General features: G+C 34.5%; 2 protein-coding genes across 8 annotated transcripts; both read left to right on the top strand.

Annotated features, from left to right (window-relative positions):
* The first annotated feature begins 10,307 nt into the window (after positions 1-10,307).
* Positions 10,308-13,649, top strand: LOC116006275 (calmodulin-binding protein 60 D-like). Of its 6 annotated transcripts, none has more exons than XM_031246584.1 (9): positions 10,308-10,464; positions 10,549-10,600; positions 10,679-10,719; positions 11,108-11,583; positions 11,676-11,836; positions 11,919-12,122; positions 12,298-12,472; positions 12,626-12,719; positions 12,818-12,950. In XM_031246584.1, the coding sequence occupies exons 1-9, from the start codon at positions 10,376-10,378 to the stop codon at positions 12,819-12,821; spliced, it is 1,296 nt and encodes a 431-aa protein (XP_031102444.1). In that variant the 5' UTR covers positions 10,308-10,375; the 3' UTR covers positions 12,822-12,950. The 6 variants fall into 6 exon arrangements, with proteins under 6 accessions (XP_031102444.1, XP_031102442.1, XP_031102445.1 ...); XM_031246582.1 differs by having other exon boundaries at positions 12,298-12,478; XM_031246585.1 differs by having other exon boundaries at positions 12,833-12,935.
* A 4,055-nt stretch (positions 13,650-17,704) lies between these two features.
* On the top strand, positions 17,705-22,294 carry LOC116007042 (importin subunit alpha-2-like). 2 transcript variants are annotated; one of them, XM_031247614.1, is made up of 11 exons: positions 17,705-18,060; positions 18,620-18,716; positions 18,885-18,976; positions 19,077-19,208; positions 19,337-19,522; positions 20,080-20,243; positions 20,360-20,438; positions 20,867-20,995; positions 21,134-21,261; positions 21,364-21,742; positions 22,012-22,294. In XM_031247614.1, the coding sequence occupies exons 1-10, from the start codon at positions 17,857-17,859 to the stop codon at positions 21,740-21,742; spliced, it is 1,590 nt and encodes a 529-aa protein (XP_031103474.1). In that variant the 5' UTR covers positions 17,705-17,856; the 3' UTR covers positions 22,012-22,294. The 2 variants fall into 2 exon arrangements, with proteins under 2 accessions (XP_031103474.1, XP_031103473.1); XM_031247613.1 differs by having other exon boundaries at positions 18,861-18,976.
* Positions 22,295-22,772: the final 478 nt, after the last annotated feature.

Genomic DNA, 22,772 nt, shown 5'->3' with positions numbered 1-22,772 from the left:
GTAATAGATTAGTAGTTGTGTAACACACAACATATTATGTGTATTATTTTACAAATTTATTCTTGTATTATGAAATTATGTGCCTATAGGACAGAAATTATCTACATAAATCAGATTTGCGAATAAATAAATATATAACATGTGTATGTGTCTTGTGTTGTGAGTTTTGTATCTCGTGTTATGAAATTCTGTACCTTAAGAGTATTGATTATGTACCTAGAATAAATTAAATGTGTTGACACATGAGAATCGGGAAACAATCGTTATATCGTGGACCATGGTGCACATTGCCACGGTGCACATAGCAATGTGCGCCCTGGTCCAAAACGACGTTTCGATGTTAGTGGACGCGGACGCGAATGACTCCAGGGAATTCATTATCTATAATACACATAATCATTATCTAGAATATACAGAATGTTTGCCGAGAATACATAGAATATTGACACAAAATACACAGAACTCATCCTCCTAACATTCGAATGCACAAACACATCACAACCTGTGTTAATAACATGAATACACAAAATATTGACACAAAATACACAGAATTCATCCTCCTAAACATTCGAATGCACAAACACATCACAACATGTGTTACTAACATGAATACACAGACGGTTGCCTAGAATGCACAGAATATTAACATAAATACAGAGACTGGCCGAAACGGGAAACGTGATTTCCAAAAAAAGGGACGGTTAGTTTACAATGCTCAAAACAATGTCGTTTACGTACGTGGTGCACGGTATAATTTGCCACCGGGAAACTACAGTATCTATTAAAGCTTAACGACGTCGTCCACAATGCTATGTGGAACTTGGTCCAAGATATAAATTGCCCACTGTCTTGTACTGTACCTTCTTCTTGGCCTATTGGGCTTTCTTGATCCAATTATTTTCTTAGACTGTTCCATTTAGTCAGTCAGGTACACCATCTATCACCCATAATATATTAAAGTTTAAAATAATTGTAAGTAAATCAAAATTTGTATTTTTTTTTTATCTACAAATTTTAAAATCCTTAAAATTTGGATCTCTTGAAACAACAATATTCTACATGTCAATGGTAAAATAGGTTTCCTAAAAAATAAACCAATATGGGATGGTAATTGACCTTAGTTTTATTTATTTGTGATACTAATATAGTTATATTGTATCTAATAAATTTAGAAAGAAAAAAATTATGCATTTAACAAAATAAAACATATAATTAGATTGTAAGGGTAATTAATATGTTCGAAATTTTAGCTAAAATGACAAATTTGAGTTATTGTTTTGTGATACCTATATATGTGGGATCCACTCTCGATTGGGTCGAGTCAAAGTAAATTTGGATTCTTTGTAGTGAGACGAAGAAATTGAATATATATATTGTACGCTCAATAACCGCAGATATTATTTTAAAGAGTTAATTACCGAAATGGTCCTTTGCCTATAGCGAAATTACAAATTTGATCCTTGACTTTTTTTTGACCAATTAAATCCCTCAAATTTAAAAATCTTAATCAATTTGGTATTCCATTTGTTTTGCCGTTAGACATCCGTTAACTTGGGTGTAAATTGGTAATTTCGCTATAATCAATTGAACACTTCAGTAATTAATTTTTCAGAGAAAATGGTGCATGTGATGACCAAAATGGTCCCATGATTATAACAAAATTACCAATTTGGTTCCGAGTTAACAGATGTCTAACTGCAAAACAAACGAAAGACCAAATTGGTTAAGACTTTTAAAGTTGAGGGATTTAATTGGTCAAAAAATTAGTCAATGACAAAATCGATAATTTCGCTATAGTCAAGGGACCGTTTTGATAATTAGCTCTATTTTAGTATTAACTATAACTGTTTCAAACGTTATAATCCAATTATTAATTTGGATTTATGAGCCACTTTAATTCTAGGATTTATACATCCCCTATATAAACCTTGTGTTTGGGAAGATAAAATCGGCTTATTCACAAACATAATATTGCATTTGGCTTACCCAAATCTTGAGGCCCACCACCATCAAGAGCAATCATTATTGCGTGGACCGTGGTCTACAAAGTTGTATGAACTACGGTCCAAAAACACATAAAGTACATTATTCTAACTTATAAAATACATTACTCTAACTGTTAGGACCCCCTCGTATTGAGATTTTGATGATACCAATAGTAATAGTTTAGACCCCTAATTTTTACATTGTCGCATCATGTCTTAGTATAGAATGAGAACATGGTCGAATTGTTGTAATACTCTAGAACTCGTGTTCTTTAGTTCGTGTATAATAGTCATAGGCAATCAAGCATTCAAGGACGAGCCATGAAACACGAATCATATGAAGACCAAAGACCTGAAGGCCGAGGACATGAGATCTTGAGAACAAGACCAAGAGGTATGAAGAGGTCGAATAATGGAAATGTCTACCTCTTGATGAATATCAAGGCCGAATGATAAAGAAAGATCATTCGAAGAAGAGACTTGAAAGTTGAAATAATGATAAAGTCAATCATTCAATATTTAGCATCAAGGCACGAATCAGTTATGACTCATGGGGATAAGCTAGAGAACATTCTCTATGCGATAGACAGTCGAAAAACCTTTAAAATGTGGGTGATTAGTCTTGGACAAATAAAAGTCCTAGGAACTAATCCCAAGGTTCATTAAAAAGTTAAGACAAAAAGACAAATTGTCTGAACACTTTAAGGTTCAAACGGCCATAAAGTACTGACACCCACATGGGCTCAATACCCAGCAGACATTACACACTGGACAAAGGAAAGGGTTTTGAATTTTTGTCTTTCCTCCAACGAGACAAAAATTATCGCCTATAAATAACTCCATCTCATTCAGTTGAGATTGTTGGTCCATCTAAGAAATTACAAGCTTCAAAATTCATAAGCTTCAAGCGATCTAGTGTGTAAAAGAGAGAAAAAGCTTCAAAGTTTTATCTAGCTTTATAAAAGAAATATTGAGTTGCTTCATTGTTCATCCAAGATCATCCAAGCCAAAAGTTCAAGTTGGAGGAAAGAAGAAACAAATTTTCACCAACCAACTCTACTTGGAAAAAGTAGAAAAAGCCGGAGTAAACTTGCAAAGTTGAAAAACCTAGAGATAGTGCATTGTCCAGTTTTGTGATCAAGGGAGTTCACTAAGAAAATATATTGTACTAACAAAGAAAACATTAGTGCAATCCTTCACGACTTGTGAAGAAGAGTGGAGTAGGCTCGTTTATAGCCGAACCACTATTTTTTTTTATAGTAAATCCATCGGGTCTTTCTCTGTCCGTTTAACAGTCCGGGTCCACCCGCGTTCTCCCTAGGAGATAGTCGAACCACTATAAAACTATCTCTCTCTCTCTCTCTGTGTATGTGTATATATATTATTTTATTTACACAATTTACATACTGCATTGCATATCATACTCGAAGCGCTAAACTTTTATCAAATCACTTAAATACGTGCAAAGTCAAAACTAAAAGTTTTACTACATTTATTTCAGCTGCAAAACGCTTTGACCAAGTGCTAGGATAATCACTTGTGAAAAAATTTTTGAAAATCCCTAGTGAGTCTATTTACCTCCTCTCTAGACTCACTTAGCTACCCGTCGGGACCAACATTAACACATAAAGTACATTTTTCTAACTCATAGAATACATTATCTTATCCTAGAAATTTCATTATTCTAACACACAAAATAGAGTTAATTCCATTTTTGGTCCTAGATTTATAGTTGACAATCCAGTTTTAGTCTTTTTTTATAGAACATCTTCATTTGGTCCTAGTATTATTGCGGCATGACCTTTTTTAGTCATTCATCAACAAAATCTTCGAAATATCGTCAAATACAAAGACATTTTAATCTTTTTTATACAAAGTATGTTGAATCGCTGTATTTTTTATGTTTATTTTTTAGAAAACATCCATAATTGAAAAGCGAAATGCCATTGTATTTAACGATATTTTAACTGTTTTGTTGATAAAGGACAAAAAATGGTCATGTCACAATAATACTAGGACCAAAAGCGGATGTTCTAATAAAAAAGGACTAGAAGTGGATTGCCACCTATAAATCTAGGACCAAAAATGGAATTAACTCCATAAAATACATTATACATTATTCTAACTCATAAAATACATTATTCTAACACATAAAGTACATTATTCTAACTCATAAAATACATTATCTTACCCTAGAATGTTCATTATTCTAACACGCATGCAGAGCAATGAAATTTTTTTAAAACATCAAAATGACGTCGTTTTGGACCGTGGTTCACACATCAATTTGCCCATCAAGAGGGCAAATTATACCATGAACTTAAGGTTTACATTGCATTGTGAACCCTGATTCAAATGACATTCAGATTATGTGTGTGTTTGCAATTAACAAATTATGTACCCATAAATAAATTGAAAGCACATAATAGGTTAACGACAGATATATAATTTATTAATTACATACACATAATATCTTAATTGCATACCCATAATATGTTCATTATAGTAGACACATAATTTATTAACTAAATATACATAATATGTTAATTACAAACACATAATTTGAATGTTGTTTTGAACAAGGATCTACAATGCAAGGTGGACGTCATGGTGATTGGTAGATACGCACTTGGACTGTCTGTAGGATCGCCCAGTAGGGTACCACTCGGTCGGATCCCTGTTGTTTATGACCAACTACGTCGCTCGTGTTGAAGATTGGAAAGCTTAGTGATGGGTAAAGACGCTCTAGGATTACCTGCGAGGTCGCCAATTACGTCTGTAGGAAGGATGGCTGACGCTGTGCGGGAATGATGGCTATGTTGCCTCGGATAGTCAACTTACGCCTAGTTGTAGAGCGATCGACTGACCGTACCAACGAGAGCGCGTCACGTCAAGCCACTTGCATCTGGACCATTTAATGCTTAGCCAACTCGCTTAGTATAAATAAGGGGGGGGGGAGGGGGGGTTCTCCCCTTACCATTGTAACACTACACCACTTGTAATCGTCTTCTACTTTGTAATACAACATAGCCTTAGTCCACTTATCCGACTGACCAATTAACTGATTAAGCGTCGTTCTACTTATTCACTACATACGTATTTGTAATGTAATCGCGACTCCCGATCTAATTTACACTATCACATAGTATAACAATGGCTAAATTGCATCAAGAGTCATAGGAAGGCTAGATCAAGCTGATTAATTTGGTCAACTACCTCCTACAACGAGACAAGCAACAAGACTTGCAAGAGATTCGACAATTAATTGAATTCTACCACTATTGTTGATGTTGATCAATTGGAAAATCTTCGGTCACATAATGAATTAATGACTAAAGATTCCTACCATCCTCATCATTTGTAGTAAAGGATGTTACTCTCTCCTTATTTACTTTACTCTCATAATTACTAGCAGTGTAACAGTGCTGGTAGATATTATATTTTTTTTTTGAGTACTACTGACTCTGTTACAATAGTAGATATTATATTTATTTTTACTAGTCTAGTAGGTTTTCATGCTCATAAACAACTCCATCGTTTTTGTGTGTGTGTGTGTGTATTATCCATCAAAGTGTGTGCGAATGGAGTGAGTGTTTCAAACAATCTAGACCATTAAAATTTTTTAGATTGATGTACAAGATTTGATCTCAAAATTTTTTAATGGTCTAGATTAATTAAGATTCCAAGTTGAAGTGTGTGCGAACGGTGATTAAATGTGTGCGAATGGAGTGTGTGCGTCAATCAATCTCTACCATTAAAAAATATTACATGGATGCACAAGATCTAATCTCACGATCTTACCTAAAGAAATGGTCTCACTGGAACCCTACCCTATATATATATATATATATATATATAGACGAACTACTCAAAGTTGACAACTTTGAACTTGGACCCTGGTCCTAAACGACATTAAATTATGTAGTTTTAGTATTGGAATTGTGAAGTTTCAGGATGTAAATTGTACGTGTTTCTAAGTCAAAACACATAATTACAATTGCATTAAATTTTAAAAAGATTAAATTGTGCATTTTTAGTATTAAAATTGACGGCAATATTTGAAAGGAACTTGTGAATACAAAACAATATAATCAATTACATATATGCTAACATTGTGTGTTTGTAGTATACAAATTGTGAATTTTTAAAAGGTAAATTCTAAACATTTAGTATGTAAATTGTGTATGGATTATCCACCTTGTAAGGTGGACTCGGATCCATAAAATAATTTGCTCCTTTGAACTCAACCTAGTGGCAAATTATACCATGGATCAGGATCTATCTTATATTGTGGACCTTGGTCAATTAGTGCATCATATTTAATGGCGTTATTTTAATTAAGTATCAATTAGTGCATCATATTTAATCACATCATCTTGTATTATGTTCCTAATATTTATTTTATATGTCCATAAACATAAACCTTAATATTCATAAACACTAAACTAACTGGGTGTATTCAATAATGATTTTTGTAGATTTTTAAGAACTTTTAAAATGATAAATTTTAATAATTTTTTAGTGACTTTTATAAAATTGTTATAAACTTTGTAATAGTCTATCAAACTCTATATAAAAACATCTCGTAAACTTTTATTAACTTTTACGAACTTTTTTTTTTTAGAAAGTCAATAAAAGTCATTACAATTCTAAATCCAATCCATTTTTACTAACTTTCTATGACTTTGATTATTATTATTTTTATAATTTTCTTATAAAAAATATAATAACAATAATAAAAATTATAAATGATATACTACTATGGGATCAAGCAAAAGAGCACTTCTGATTTTGATCGGGTCAAAGTATACTCGGGTTCTTCATATTGAAACACAAAAATTGATATATTTTATGCTCAAAACGGATAATGAATGAATGATAAATTGATTCTCAAAATAGACACATTTAAGTTGAAAAATAAATGTGGAAAGACTTTGAAGAAGCATTTGTCCATATTGGAAAAAGAGCTAGGTTTGCACCACTATATATATATAAAATATTCGTACTATTTTAGGGTGAGTTTGAATTTATAGCTTAAAGGTTCTCTTTATTTACCCATTTAAAATTCAAGGTGTTGTTCTCTTCCTTTCGATTCTTGTGCTTGTTTTTTCCCCCCGATACCGGTTTCGAACTCTTGACCTGAGACTTGGAGTTATCTGCCTCCAACCACCAGTGTCAAGAGGAACTGGTATGCTTGTTTTTTCATTCACTGCCACACAACAACATCTAATTGTTTTTTACAACCCCAAATTACTACTGCTAACAATTGTCCGTTTAAAAAAAAAGTTTATTACAAATATAAACATAAAAAAATTGAAATATACAAGTATTTATGTGAATATTATTAAAAATATAATATATTTTGAAGGTGACAATTCAATTCAAACGAAAAGTTTGCTTTGATAAGGTATTTACGTAAAACAAAGTTTGTTATCAAGTTTAGAAGTTAGGATAAAAAGTTTGTAGAAATAATAAAAATAAAAATATACAAATATTTATATAAATGTTATGAAATATATAGTAAAAATTTGACGGTAACAGATTGAAAGTTTATTTTGTTTTAAGTATTTAATTAAGGAGAAAAAGTTTCGTAAAGTTCATATATTTTTAATAAATTTTAATTAATTATATGTGTAATTCTTAACTAATATATTGATTAGTTTAATTATGTCATCTGCCTTTGCAAGCATGGATTCGTCAACATATTTATACGATTCGACTCATTCGAGTGTATAAATCAGTCAAATTATACAATGAAAAAAAATGGTGTACACTACTATAGATAGAGAGAGGTAATATTTTGTACGGATTAAATAACTTTTATTATGTTTAAAGAGTGTTATTGTCCCTTTTATTTATGTAGTAAGTGTTTTTTATAACATTGTTTTTTTTGGGTTTTGCCAAAGGTATGCCTCCCGCCGACAGTCTAAGCCTTCGTCCCAACGATCAGCACACTAAGTGGTAAGGGACTTACCAAATGGTTTGCTCCATTCGACCATTCACATGGGTGGGAGTTCGAAGGGACGAGGTGCTGAATCACCATGCCAACCATGTTAGTTTATAACATTGTTAAATATTATGTTGGTATGGTCAAAATTTTGCACAAGTGTCAAGAATATACTATTGAACTTATTAGAATACCTCATGCGGATAAAATGAAAATGGTGGTGGGACTCTAAGATGCAAAACTTTAAACACTCTTGATTTTATTGAAGAAAGAAATAAAATCTACAACCAACTTTTTTTAAAAGGATGAATAAAAATGTATTATATCAACACAAGTGAAAAGCGTGAGTACTTGCAGTATAACTTTTGACAGATGTCTTGGTTTTATTTACGCTTTGTTTGAAAATTTGAAATGGAAATAATTTTTCGCATTTTTAGTGTTTCGATGCAATTGAAAAATCTCGTCAACAGAAAATATTTTTTGGGTTTCCAGTGTTTGGATACAATTGAAAAATATCGTCAACGGAAAACATTTTTCGTTGATTGGGAAAAATCTAGTCATTTTGGCGAAAAATGACTTCAGTCACACTCAGAACATGGTTTTCGCCGAAAATCATTTTTAAAAAAAAATTATAAATAATATTATTTTTTATATTATTATAAATATTTGTATATTATAAATAAAATATTTAAAATATTTAATTATACAATTCTACTCATTTTCCAGAAAATAAACCAAACACACCAAGACAGTTTTATGTTGTGCAGCCAAATATATGGAATAAAAATGTTTTCTGAAAAAATAACTCATTTTTCAGAAGTCATTAAAATAAAATAAAATCGCCTTCTGACCAGACTAAATTAGAGATAGCTGAGTGGCTCAAATTAAAAGTGCTAGAGTCAAACTCGTGACCTTGTAGTTATAAGTGTTGATTTTTTATTATGATTACCCCTGTGACTTCTTTTTTAGATGAATTAAAATATGACATTAGTAGGGAGTAAAAAGAATTGATAGTTTGTGGCTAATATAAGTCCTGTTAAAATACCTCAAAGGTTAATTATCCACGCGCGGTGTGGCCGTGTGGGCATCTTCTAATAAACTTCCGGGCAAAATACCATGCTCAGTTCGGCCGCCACGTACGCGTTACATTCATCCACGTCACCTTTCAACTTCTACTATACAATTTTTTTTTTTTTTTATTGAAGCACTGGAGTCAGTATTGACTCTACTGAGACTCGAATCCACCACCTCCTATATAAAGGAAAGAGTTTGATGCCACCCGACCACAAGTTCCTTGGCCTACTATGCAATCTTTAGCTTCATTGAAAAACCTTTAATTTTTTACTCAAGTTGTTTGAGGGTGTATTCCCCGATAAGGAATGTGGGGCACATGCTTATCTAAATAGAGACTTTCATGGTTGGTTAACAAAAATAAAAAAGAGCCTAAGGATTAGGCTCATTCATTTTTAGAATGAGCCTTAGAATTAGGCCCAATCCATTTTAGAATTATTTTTAATAAAGAGTAGTAAACACGGTAGGTGTATTTACCTACCGTATTTACTGCTCTACCTATTTATTGTACAAAAATAAAAACCTAAAAACCTAATCCACTTTATATATTTACCTTATTATAATTCAATTTTTACTTTTTAGCCATTAACAAATCATAAATATATTTAGAACAAATACCAATTTTGGTTTCACGACTATTGCTTTAGTACCAACTTTCATCCACGACTATTATTTTAGTGTCAAAATTCATCACGCCGGTCACCTATTCGTTTAATACGTTCAAAAATCTAAAATTGTTAAGGGTATTTTTGTCATTTTCAACTTAATATTCCAATTTGAGTATGAATAAATGGATTTTAAGTCCTAAGATTGATCAAAATTTACAGTTTTCCTCCTCATTTTACCTTAATTGGAGAAGAAAACTGTGAATTGTGATGAACCTTAGAACTTAAATCTCTTTATTTATGCTCATGAGTGAAAAGTCAATCGAGCCTAACCCTTAAGGTCTTTTCCCTGATTGGATAACAAACCCATTCCTTGGGAAACCATGTTTTTTACCCTCCACGACGAGGAAATGATTCGTTGTTTGATTAGTACACTACACTCCGGCCTTGTACCTTAGTTTCCACTTTTACGCGCTTATCATCACTACTACTCCGTATTATTTAATGCTTGAAATCCCCTGTTGGCCTTTCTCATCGTAGAGAAATTAAAATGTTCAAAAGGATGTAGTTAACCACACACGCTGTTTCTCAATTTGACTAAAAATGTTGGTAATTATGTGGAGCTCCGTGCGTACTTTCCAGGCAACACCCAAATAAGCCATTAATTGTGTGCATATAAATAATGGGGGTTGGGTAGTTACCCGTTAAGATCTTACAAACTAGCTAGCTCTTAGATTTGGCTACAAATTTTTATTTGATTGAATATAATGAAGCGAAGCTTAGCTGAGGGAGATGATGATGAGGGGTGTGAAAGTTCAGCCCCCGCCGCATCTAAACGTCGGAATCACTTTGCAACGTGAGGAGATCGATGACCACATGTTAATTGCTGTCTTGGACGGTTATTCGATGAATTTAATGTTGTTTCCTGTTGTATGTGCAGGTTGATCAATAATGAACTTGCTCTCAAGTTGGAACCAAACCTTCGAGCCTGGGTATATCTTTGCTTATCTTTTCAAAAATATAATGTTATCTCTGCAATTCCTAATTTACCATACTATGTTTACTGCTAGGTGCGGGAAGCGGTAGAGAAGGCGTTCCACTCATCCTTCAGGTTAGTTAAGTTGCAGTAAATATTTTTAGTATTTGGCACACTTAGCTAAAAAATTAGCTGAAAGCTTAAAAGTTATAAGGTAGTAAGTTAACTAATTGAAATTAAAATGTTTAATAAAATTAATTGTTAATTAATGGAAAGTGTAAAAAGACAAAAAAAATAATAATAAAGGGTAGATGATGTCATTTTTGTAAATAAAGATGAAAAAAAAAATAGAAAGGCACTATCAAAATAAGTTATTATTTTAAGATTTTCATGTTTTACTGAACAAGTTTATATCTTATTTGCAGTTTAAATTAACTATAAGCTCTAAAATAAGTTTTTCCAATCAAGGCCTTATAGTGTTTTATAACTGCTGTGTCTTAGAAGTTTTCTATGTTTGACATAGATGTCCTGTTAATCAAATTGGGGCGCCATCTCAGTCAAGGGCTTACCAGCTACACTTTGATGGTGAATTGGGGTCCACCATTTTCACAGCCAGTAAGGTGGAGCCTGTGAGGATTTTCTTGTATGATGTTTATTCCAAAACTAGAATAACATCTGGACCCCTGGCTTCTATTAAACTCTGTGTTGTTGTGGTTGATGGTGAATTTACCCGCGATGGTCGAGAAGATTGGACCGAGGTTGAGTTCAGTAATAACATTGTGAATGCAAGAGAAGGAAGAAGGCCATTACTGGCTGGGGATTTGGTGATTCAGCTAAGGAATGGAGTGGGGTACCTTGGAGACATAAATTTCACTGATAATTCTAGCTGGATCAGGAGTAGGAAGTTCCGGTTAGGAGTGAGAGTGGTTAGTAATTCCGGTTCTGTTGTCAGAGAAGGCTTAAGCAAAGCCTTCGCTGTGAAAGATCATCGCGGGGAGTGTAAGTTCTGCACAACCCCGCTTCCCTCGAATATTTAGCCTGTATCATTGATATACACTAATATTTATGTTTTTTTGGATATATATATATAGTGTACAAGAAGCATTACCCGCCATTCTTGAATGATGAAGTATGGCGGCTGGAGAAGATAGCGAAAGACGGTGCATATCATACGAGCCTTGCTGAGATTGGAATATCTTCAGTGAAAGGCTTTCTAAGGATGTATGCTACCAGTCCTTCCAAATTGCGCGAGGTTATTGTCTGAACACGTTTTATGATTTGCTCCTCTGTCGCATTTAAAACCATCTAACCCGCCCTTTCTGTGATAATTGCAGATACTTGGTTGTGGATCATCGAACAAGAGCTGGGACAAAATCATACAGCATGCCACCACTTGTGTAGTGAACGATAACGAGTGGTACATGTACCGGGTTTCAGAAAGTGTTGCTCTTGTGTTCAATTCCATCTGGAGTGTTGTGGGAGCAATCCTCGATGGCCAAAATTGCCTGCCTGTCGACAAACTTGACAGATCTCAGATGGTTGGTATTCTTATCCTTGGAGCATAAATGTGAGGGCTTTTAGCCCTTTGGGTGTTTGTAAATTGCAATAGTTTCTGCTGAATATAACTAAATGGAACTGGTTTTTTTATCTGATGCTAAGACATTTCTGCAGTTATTTAACTGTGCTGACAGAATTTTGTTATTCCTATGATAGCAAATGGTGGAACGGTTTAAGCAGCAGGCTTATAGAAACCAGGACAATATCGTCCCACTCGAGGACCACTCCATCATTGACAACCAGTCTATGGTGTTCTTCAATCATCATCAAATTGGCCTTTCTAACAGCCTTTCTTTAAGCCAAGAGGCTTTCGTTTTCCCAGCTGAGCAAGGTACTGGTTAGTATATATACTCTCTCAAGCTTCGTATGTCACTTTTGGCTAGAATTCTAATTCGACGCACTAAAAAACAAGAGATCGATGTTAATCTAGTGATGGGTTTTTGACAAATAGCATGATCATAGTCTCCTTATATATTTTCTGCAGATCAGCTAGAGATGCAAATGAACTCAATTCCCGGTAGTGAACTGCAACATCTCGACCAATACGGAGATCCCATGCCCGAGAGTTCTCATAGAATGCAAGTGTTCAACCCTAACCTTGGAAACAGTCTTGCACTTCATAATTTTACTTGTTTAGAAGATGATTTGGCTTCTGGGGGTTCACTGGACCCTCTAGATAATCTAAATGCAGGTAATAATAGTGACCATTATCAGTTTGGTCCATCATCTTGGGCAGCAAATGGTCTGCATTTCAATTCAAACCTCGAACCAGTTTATCCCGACTTCTTCTTCCACATGCCAAGTAGTACTGGAAATCCAAAAGCGCGGTGGTGCAAGATCCGCGCTGTGATTAAGTGGAAGATGGTGGCTGCTAAAAAGTGGGCTGCATTGTTTGTGTAGATTGTAAACTAGTCAGTGTAAGCAAAGCACCTAGCTAGCTTGTTCATTACTTTCTGTAACTTAGTGCCACTAAAGAGTGTCTGTACCTCAGTGTTTTTAGTATGTTTTGCCCTGACATAGTTGTGCATTTTGGGCACAAGTCCTTGCAAAAAAAATGCTGGCTTTGTCTAGTGGCTAGGTACTAACAGTACATTTGATTTGCGGAATATGTCTAGAATTCAATGACATTATCAGGAATAGGCCTATTCCGTTGTTTGTTAATGCATTTTGTTCTCGGGAATTAGCTATTCCCCTTGCAAGTGGAATAACTTATTCACAAGAACTAAAAGCATTACCAAACAACGAAATAGGCATGTTCCTAGGAATGTCATTCCATTCTAGGCTTATTCTGTAAATTAAACATGTTGTAATATTGTCTGTACTTTAGTGTTTTTAGTATGTTTTGCCCTGACATAGTTGTGCATTTTGGGCACAAGTCCTTGCAAAAAGATGCTGGCTTTGTCTAGTGGCTAGGTACTTGATCTTCTAAGCAGTCTTCATGTTTCCTAGAGTACTATGTAAACTTCCATTATTTGTGACTTGTTGATTCTCTTATTGATTTTCATATACACAACTTGCAATGTGCAGTCCGGATCCAATTAACTTAAATAACTACTGACTAGTTATTTAAGTTTAGTTTTTAAAATATTAAAATCCGATTTAATTATTTTTCTTTAAAATATCCTGAATTCAAGTTATAGGTTTATTAGATTGCATCATTTAATTGATTTAAACACCTATAAAGTTTAATTGATTTTTGTATTAAAACCCACCATTATAACTCCTAATTGTTGTTTTAAATATAATATAAATATAAAATCATAAATTTATCATATTATTTATATAATTACAAAAATATTATTTTAAGTAGTTTACACCTGTTTTGGCAAATTATATTGTGGACCATGGTCCACATTGCAATGTAGACCATAAATAAATGTACATTATTTGTGTACATTAATATACTTTCAGTATTCAAATAGTGTGCCTTTAAAAAATAAATCTTTAGTGTATTAAAAATGTAGCTTTAATAAAACTATAAAAGTGGGTTATTATTATTATTATTATTTTTATGAGAAAAGAGGGGAAAACCCGAAAAATCAATAGAAACTAGGAGCTAGTTCCCTTGTACACCCTGGTACTAATCCGCCGATGAAAATGAGCTCCCATCTGGTCTTCCCGGACCATATCCAACAGCTCCTGAGGGGCTTCATCAAGTACAATAATACCCAATGGCTAGGAAATCGCATGTTTAGCCAGCATGTCAGCGACCCGGTTTTGTTCTCTAAACACATGACGAACTTCAAGTTGAATGAAACTCTTTATCAACTCAAGGCACCTAGACATGATATTATTAAGGTGGCCTTGAACGCTGCTAGCACCCCGAAGGAGCTTAATCATGTACTTGGAGTCGCTTTCAACAATGAGGTTCTAGACTTTAAAACGAATAGCCATATGCAAACCTTGCAGCAGTCCCCATGCTTCCGCCTCATCGGCGGTGCAGCTCCGCGGAAGAGATAAAAAGTGGACCGGAATCTACCCAAGTCACACTTGTACAATGAGAAAAAACATAGCTAGCTAGCAGGTGAGCAACAACATTTGCATCTCTGCGAACATGACAAAACTTAACATCTTGAAAAGGCGAAAGTAAAACAGTAATATCATCAATAAGCAAATCAAAAGGTGATATGCTTGGTTTATGCAGACTGCGAACAAAAATTTCAATATCCGTTTCCACAATAATATTGTCCCTGTGTCCTATTGATTATTCTTTAGCCAACTTAAAGCCTCACGGACCGTAAGAGATAACTTGATGATCTCTCATGAATGTTTACCCGGCCACCTCTTGTAGCTTTTCTATACTTTCTATTGCTAGTGTATAGAGATGGTTTTTTAATAACTATTATGGTTCTTTCTTGGGGTCTATTCTGACCTCTAATGAACGTGGATTTTAAACCTCCATTGGTTTTTGAAGGATCCGTGTTCTTGGTCACCTTTTCTTGAGAGAGATTATTATGACCAAACCCTAGACTGATTTTATCATTTGTAAATATTTGACTATTTACCATTTTCTCCATTATTTTGGAGGAATTAGTAAATGATGCAATGACCTTACGTAGATTGTATTCCCTAGTCTCTCTGTCTTTACACTCTTCCTTAAGTAGGATTAACTCAGCTTCTAACTTGCTTACTTTGAGAGTTTTTAACTTCATTCTCTTGCGAGACATTCTTAAGTGTATCTCTTTCAGCAATTAGTTTGTTGTGTTTCTCCTTTAGTTTGGATTGAGTGTGATAAACTATCTTGAGGTTCCTTGCAAGATTTTCCATTGTCTCAAAGGGATCCTCATCCCTATTAAATGAAGAGCAGCGAGGGGTAGATGTAGATGTTACCTCATCCTCAATGGCCATGAGGCAATAATCTTCTTCCTCTTCTTGTGTGTAGTGGCAAATCAGACCTCTAGCAATCCGCTCATAACTTGTACTCTACATTTGCAACCTACTCATAAATTTCAACCTGCAATTGCAACTTGCTTGTAATCACTTACTACTTTGAATACCACTCAGCCTCGGACTGCCCGGTCGCCCTACGGTAGACCGACCGGCTGACCTACGAGCGCCCTCCGACTTATTCACAAAAATACGTATTTGTAACCCCCAGTTCCATTTACGCTATCACTTGAATTGCAATTAACAAGACCCAAATAATCACATGACCAAAATTAAAATTTACTCTTTATTTTATTTATAGCACAGATTTCATGAGCATTCCATGTTAATGAAAATGCAAGAAATAAAATATCCCCACGGTCAAGGGAGAGTGTGGGCTGTCATTATATTGTGGACCATGGAAAAAAACGACATCGTTTCTTTAAGTAAAGAAACGGCTACCGTCACATCTTAACGGAGCTCCATAAATGAAACTACAATTTATCTCAAATGATACTGCCTCACATTTGTTTTTATATTATCAAATGAAACTGTAGTTATATCGAAATGAAACTATAGTTGTGTTCATAGGAAGCTGTAGTGTATATATAATGAATAATAATAATTTCACATGTTTGAGTGTATATTGTCCAATGAAACTGTAGTTATATGGAAATGATATTGTAGTTGTGTTGTAATGAAACTATAGTGTATATAAAATGAATCTGAATAACAATTTGAATAACAATTTAACATATTTGAGTATATAATGTTGAATGAAACTGTATTCATATCGAAATGAAACTGTAGTGTGTTGAAAGGAAACTATAGTGTGTATAAAATGAAATTGAATAACAGTTTCACATATTTGAGTGTATATTGTCCCATGAAACTGTAGTTATATCAAAATAATACTGTAGTTGTGTTATAATGAAACTATAGTGTATATAAAATGAAATTGAATAACAATTTCACATATTTGGGTGTATAATATTGAATGGAACTGTAGTTATATCGAAATGAAACTGTAGTTGTGCTGAAAAGGAACTACAATATATATAAAATGAAAGTGAATATATTATACACACAGAGTTACTTTTCATTAAAAGAAACGACATCATTTTGATACTTAAACTATCATGTTTTATGAACTGCGGTTTACAGTAAAATTTGCGGAGTGCGAGAGCCTCCACATAGACATAGTGGAGTGGCAAATTATACTGTGCACCACGGTGCGCATAGCAATGTGCACCACGTGCGTAAACGACGTCGTTTTGAGCATTGTAAACTAATCGTCTGTTTTTTTGGAAATCACATTTCCCATTTCAGCCGATCTCTGTATTTATGTTAATATTCTGTGTATTCTAGCCAATCATTCTGTGTATTCTAGGCAACTGTTCTGTGTATTCTAGGCAACCGTTCTTTGTATTCATGTTAGTAACACATGTCGTGATGTGTTTGTGCATTCGAATGTTTAGGAGGATGAGTTCTGTGTATTTTGTGTCAATATTCTGTGTATTCATGTTATTAACACAGGTTGTGATGTGTTTGTGCATTCGAATGTTAAGAGGATGAGTTCTGTGTATTTTGTGTCAATATTCTGTGTATTCTAGGCAAACATTCTGTGTATTATAGGCAAACATTCTGTGTATTCTAGATAATGATTATGTGTATTATAGATAATGAATTCACTGGAGTCATTCGCGTCCGCGTCCACTAACATCTATGTATTTTGTGTCAATATTTTGTGTATTCTCGGCAAACATTCTGTGTATTATAGGCAAACGTTCTGTGTATTATAGATAATAATTATGTGTATTATAGATAATGAATTCCCTGGAGTCATTCGAGTCTGCGTCCACTAACATCGAAACGACGTCGTTTACGTACGTGATGCACATGTGCATCGTGGTGCAGGGTATAACGATTGCAACGTAGATAGACATAGTGGAGTCCAACCCTGTATTGGGCCCCATTGAACCCACTGGGCTCTCGCTGGTAAAATTATCCAACGGTTTAATGCCAACTAGGAGTCGGAATCTGACGGCGCCTGATTGGCTTGGCTTTCCCTCATCTACAATTTCAAAAATTAGTCCCTTTTCCGTAAATATTTCCTGATCCATGCCCATTTTCCTAAAAACCCTGCCCCGCTATCTACCTATATAAACCCCTCTTGTCCCTTGTATTGTATCCTCTCCAATTCAATTCAAAACCTAAACGGCTAAACCATCCGCCTTCTCTCTGTTCTCTTCCTCAATATTAGGTTTCTGCAGATACAACGTCTCCTGTATCTGCTCTCTATTTTAGCGCATCTACATACACCAATAGTGTGTATATTGCCAGTTGAAGATGTCGCTGAGGCCCAACGCCAGAGTCGAGGTCCGCCGGAACCGTTACAAGGTGGCCGTGGACGCGGATGAGGGCCGCCGCAGGAGAGAGGACAACATGGTGGAGATTCGTAAGAACCGGAGGGAGGAGAGCTTGCAGAAGAAGCGCCGCGAAGGACTTCAAGCCAATCAACAATTTCCTGTTCCAGTCCAGTCCGAAAAGAAGGTATACATAAAATACAAATGAATGTTCATGGCACTACTATTTTGATCTAGATCCTAATATGGTTGTTCAAGTATACGAGTTGGAATCTGTTATACAGCTAAATTCTATTCCCCTCCTATTTTATTTGTCTAATAACCCTTGATTGAAGTTATTTTTAATTCAATTTTTTCATAATATCATGTTTAGTATTAGTATATAAAATTTATTATATATTTAAAAACTATATTAAAAACTATAAGCAATGGAGAAATATTTGTTTTGATTATGAATAGTAAATATTACGTGCAACATGGGATAGAGGGAGTACTATTTTGCAGTTGTTATGGAGTATCTCAATTTGTCTGTGTTTTCTCCAGTTTTTGGAAGTAAAATATTTTCATATTTTCTCGATCTGTCAATGTCCTTATTTCTTAATTTTGCAGTATTGTTTTATTAGAGTGTATGACAGAATACACTTCCTTTTTATTTTGTTCTGCTGAATATTTGAATTACAATGCCAGACATACCTTATAAACATTTTTGAAGGTTGTAAAATTCCAAAAATACCTTGATTTTGCAGCTGGATGCTCTGCCAGCAATGGTAGCTGGTGTTTGGAGTGATGATGGCAATTTGCAGCTTGACGCAACTACTCAGTTTAGAAAATTGCTTTCAATAGGTGATCAATGTTAATGTTTTTGGTAGTTTTTTTTTTTTTGTTTTTTTTTTTCTTCTTTTTTCTTTCTTTCTTTCTTGCTCCCCAATTTGTTACTGAGATTATGGACATTCGTATCTGTCGTTTTCTTGAATTTGGAATGAAAAGAGGCATGTTTTCATGATTCATCAGAAAGGAGTCCTCCAATTGACGAAGTAATTCAAGCAGGGGTTGTTCCTAGGTTTGTCCAATTTCTTGCAAGGGATGACTTTCCACAACTTCAGGTATGCCTATTTTTATTTTGTTTCACTTTTTAGGTGGAGCATTTAACTTTTAATGGCTTTGTTCCTTATTGTTTGATTTGATCTTGTAAAACCACTCCAGTTTGAGGCAGCATGGGCTCTCACTAATATTGCCTCTGGGACATCTGAGCACACTAGGGTGGTAATTGATTCTGGAGCAGTCCCAATCTTTGTGAAGCTTCTTAGTTCTCCTAGTGATGATGTCCGGGAACAGGTGCGGTGGAAGAAACTATAGTTTTTCCTCTTTTAATCTTTTGTTCACTGTTTGCCTTGCTTCATTTGTGTGCTTATGGTTTGTTACTTGTACATCATTAAATATAGTCACTGTTTGCTGGTATGTAGGCTGTATGGGCTTTGGGCAATGTAGCTGGTGATTCTCCCAAATGTCGGGATCTTGTCCTAAGCTCGGGAGCTTTATCTCCCTTGCTGGCTCAGTTGAATGCGAATGCCAAGCTGTCAATGCTGAGAAATGCCACATGGACACTCTCAAATTTCTGCAGAGGCAAGCCACAACCTCCTTTTGACCAGGTTAATTCCTTTTCCTAGCTCTTTCTATGTACTCTTTGACAAGTAAAAGTGTGTTCAGATGTGCACTGCATAGAATTACTTTGTATACTGATTATATTCTGTTTTTATGGTTTGTTTCTGTCTTGAACCAATGCCACCTTATTTCCTTTTATATAAGGTCAGAAGGCCTTTTGATGGCTAGATACATATCACATGTTTCTTCTGGTACAGCAATAGCCTGTGATTTTCACATACAGAACTTACAAGTGTTAAGATTTCATAATAATGTTGAGACTGATATGATAATTCAATAATATCTTATAGGCTTGGGTTGTTTTCAAATATGCTTTGTTGTTTTCAAATATGGTGTTTGGGTTATAGGCTTTGTTGTTTTCAAATATCGTATTTGGAAATATCTTTTCTTCCCTTGTGAAAACAAAAAACAATCTTAAGATTGATGATAGTTTCTCATGTTTTATTATTTTATATACTGGGATTTCTGGAACATTGTTCAATTTCAAATGATGCTTTACAACTTCTGAAATCTTATGCGTTTTATATCTTGTGTTTCTGTACAGACTAGGCCAGCACTTCCAGCACTTCAGCAACTTATACATTCAACCGACGAAGAAGTTGTTACAGATGCATGTTGGGCTCTCTCATATCTATCTGATGGTACAAATGATAAAATTCAAGCTGTTATTGACTCTGGAGTGTGTTCACGATTGGTGGAGTTGTTACAGTGAGTATCTTGATTCAAGTCCTCTATATTGGTGAAACTGTCTTTGCCAAGGTGCAATTTCCATGCATTCACATTGTCATATGACATACTTCTGATGATTTGTGTTTTATTTTCAGGCATCCTTCCTCAACAGTTATAGTTCCTGCTTTACGTGCAGTTGGTAATATTGTCACTGGAGATGACATGCAAACTCAGGTATGAGTAATAGGTTTGCACACACAATGGAAATTCTATTTACTTCTGAACAATGTAGCTATCTACATGGTTTGGTTTATAATTTGGGTTAGAGGTCTCAAATTTGTTGCTGGTTAGAGGCTAAGAGCCATTGGTTGTTTGGAGTCTCTGTTCCTTAAAGATATTACTGATACATATGCCATTTTTAGGGAATAGGTAGTTAGCAATCATTCCTACACTTTTCATGTCACCTAAATGTATTTGGCATTTAGAGCAATTGTGCTTCTATACTTACTGTCTTACTTAAGTGTAGATAGCTACACTTGTCTGGTATTTGCTATTTTAGAATAATACTTCTTTGAATATAATCTGCTTTGTTATGTGTTGTGAACATATTTGAAAGGTATTGTTTAAGCTGACAAATTGTGATATGGATTTTTTTTTAATAGCATATCATTGATAATCAAGGGCTGTACCGACTTTCTACTTTATTAACTGGCAATTACAAGAAAAGTATTAAGAAGGAAGCTTGCTGGACTATTTCAAACATCACTGCTGGCAACACTCAGCAAATCCAGGCAAGCAACTGAACCTTTTAGTCCTAGTCTTTCAATGCAACTCTACTTCCCCTGCAATGATAAATCAAATGAAGGGGGGGGGGGGGAAAGAATAATTTGTGCTTGAAATATAATTATTCTAACATTTTTATTATGCAGGCTGTGATTGAAGCCAATATATTTGGACCTCTTGTTAATTTGCTTCAAAATGGCGAGTTTGATATCAAAAAAGAAGCTGCTTGGGCAATCTCAAATGCCACATCTGGTGGCAGTCATGATCAGATCAAGTAGGCCGATATGTGCTAAATTTATGCTGAAATTTGTCACACTCCAATTTGTTTGTTTATTTATATATGAATACTTATTTTTTTTTTCCCCCACATGAATAGGTACCTTGTATCTCAAGGATGTATCAAGCCATTGTGTGATCTCCTTGCTTGTCCTGATCCAAGAATTGTGACAGTCTGTCTAGAAGGACTTGAAAATATTTTAAAGGTTGGTGAAGCGGAGAAGAATATGGGGCGGACTGGTGATGTAAATTTGTATGCTCAGGTGGTTGAAGATGTGGAAGGTTTGGAAAAAATTGAGAACCTTCAAAGTCATGACAATCATGAGATTTATGAGAAGGTTGTAAAGATATTAGAGGTATACTGGTTAGAGGAAGAGGAGGATGAGACAATGCCGCCAGGTAACAATGCATCCGAACCGGGATTCCAGTTTGCAAATGGAGACGTACATTTACCGAATGGTGGATTCAACTTTAACTAGGTGAGTTGAAGTGTTTTTTTTTTCTTTTTGAGTTACAAAGTTTATAGGGTGGTAGGGGAAATCCACAACCACTACCTGACAGGGTGTGCATTGGGTAAACCCTGACCCGGTGAATCAGCAGTCTAGGTTATCTATAATTGGTTGCCTCAAACCAAAAAGATTTTGAGATTCAAACTTGTTTTCGTGTGATTACAAGTTTGTATCTTTAGCTATCTTGATTGGGTTTCATTATGCCATGAGGAGCTTATGTGAATTCATATTTTGTGTAGGTTGCAACTGTTCATCTATTGTGTAGTGTTCGAAAAGAGATCAGACCACAGCGAGAGAACAAACCAGAGGAGGCTGCCACATCAATGAAATAACAAAATCAATTCTCATTGTTCCTTTTTCAGTATTAGAATTCTGTTTTGTTTTCATTTTCAGTATTGCTGGGAATTTTGGCATTCTCAACTCTTGATTTCCCCCCTAGCTTGTACTAAACTTATGGTGGAAAGGGATTCACCTATTTTTATCTATTAATTTCTATATAATTATGTGCACCGTGACTTTTAATACCGCAACTCATATGCTAATTCCTCAATCTTGCAAACAATGTTAGTATGAAATTCGGAGTTCTAGTAACACAGTTATATTTTCCAATGTGAGTTTACCTCCCAAATTTTATACTATTATTAGATTTTTACTTCAACGTGGCCGGGGTTGTTTGGTTTGATTGAAATAATTTTTCAAGGAACTAGAGTTTTCAAAATTCGAGGAAAAGTAAAGTATATTTTGTTTGGTTAATGAAACTTTTTTAAAATGAATTTAAATTTCTGATTATAATATGAAGGAATATTTTCTTTGGCAATTTTAAAGAATCTTTTTTTTTTTTTTTTTTTCATGGCACTGGTACAAAGTTTAAGACGACTTGTATTGAGCATAGTTTAGAAATGAATTAGGTAATGATTATTTAAATATTGTTATAGTATTATTATATTATGTTATTATTAGTATGTTACCCGACGGATTTATTACTCCTTCTGTCTCATTT

Source organism: Ipomoea triloba, chromosome 15 (genome assembly GCF_003576645.1).
Source record: "Ipomoea triloba cultivar NCNSP0323 chromosome 15, ASM357664v1".
NCBI lineage: Eukaryota > Viridiplantae > Streptophyta > Magnoliopsida > Solanales > Convolvulaceae > Ipomoea > Ipomoea triloba.
The sequence above is the reverse complement of the archived record's forward strand: the minus strand, read 5'-3'. Positions and strand labels throughout refer to the sequence as shown.

Bases quoted from the DNA above. Each gene is read 5' to 3' on its own strand.
- LOC116006275 (XM_031246579.1), top strand. From the start codon at position 10,376: ATGAAGCGAAGCTTAGCTGAGGGAGATGATGATGAGGGGTGTGAAAGT. The intron at 10,720-11,107 runs GTTAGTTAAGTT...TGTTTGACATAG, and splicing joins GCGTTCCACTCATCCTTCAG to ATGTCCTGTTAATCAAATTG. The intron at 11,837-11,918 runs GTTATTGTCTGA...TGATAATTGCAG, and splicing joins GTCCTTCCAAATTGCGCGAG to ATACTTGGTTGTGGATCATC.
- LOC116007042 (XM_031247613.1), top strand. From the start codon at position 17,857: ATGTCGCTGAGGCCCAACGCCAGAGTCGAGGTCCGCCGGAACCGTTAC. The intron at 20,244-20,359 runs GTGAGTATCTTG...TTTTATTTTCAG, and splicing joins CGATTGGTGGAGTTGTTACA to GCATCCTTCCTCAACAGTTA. The intron at 20,439-20,866 runs GTATGAGTAATA...TTTTTTTAATAG, and splicing joins GAGATGACATGCAAACTCAG to CATATCATTGATAATCAAGG.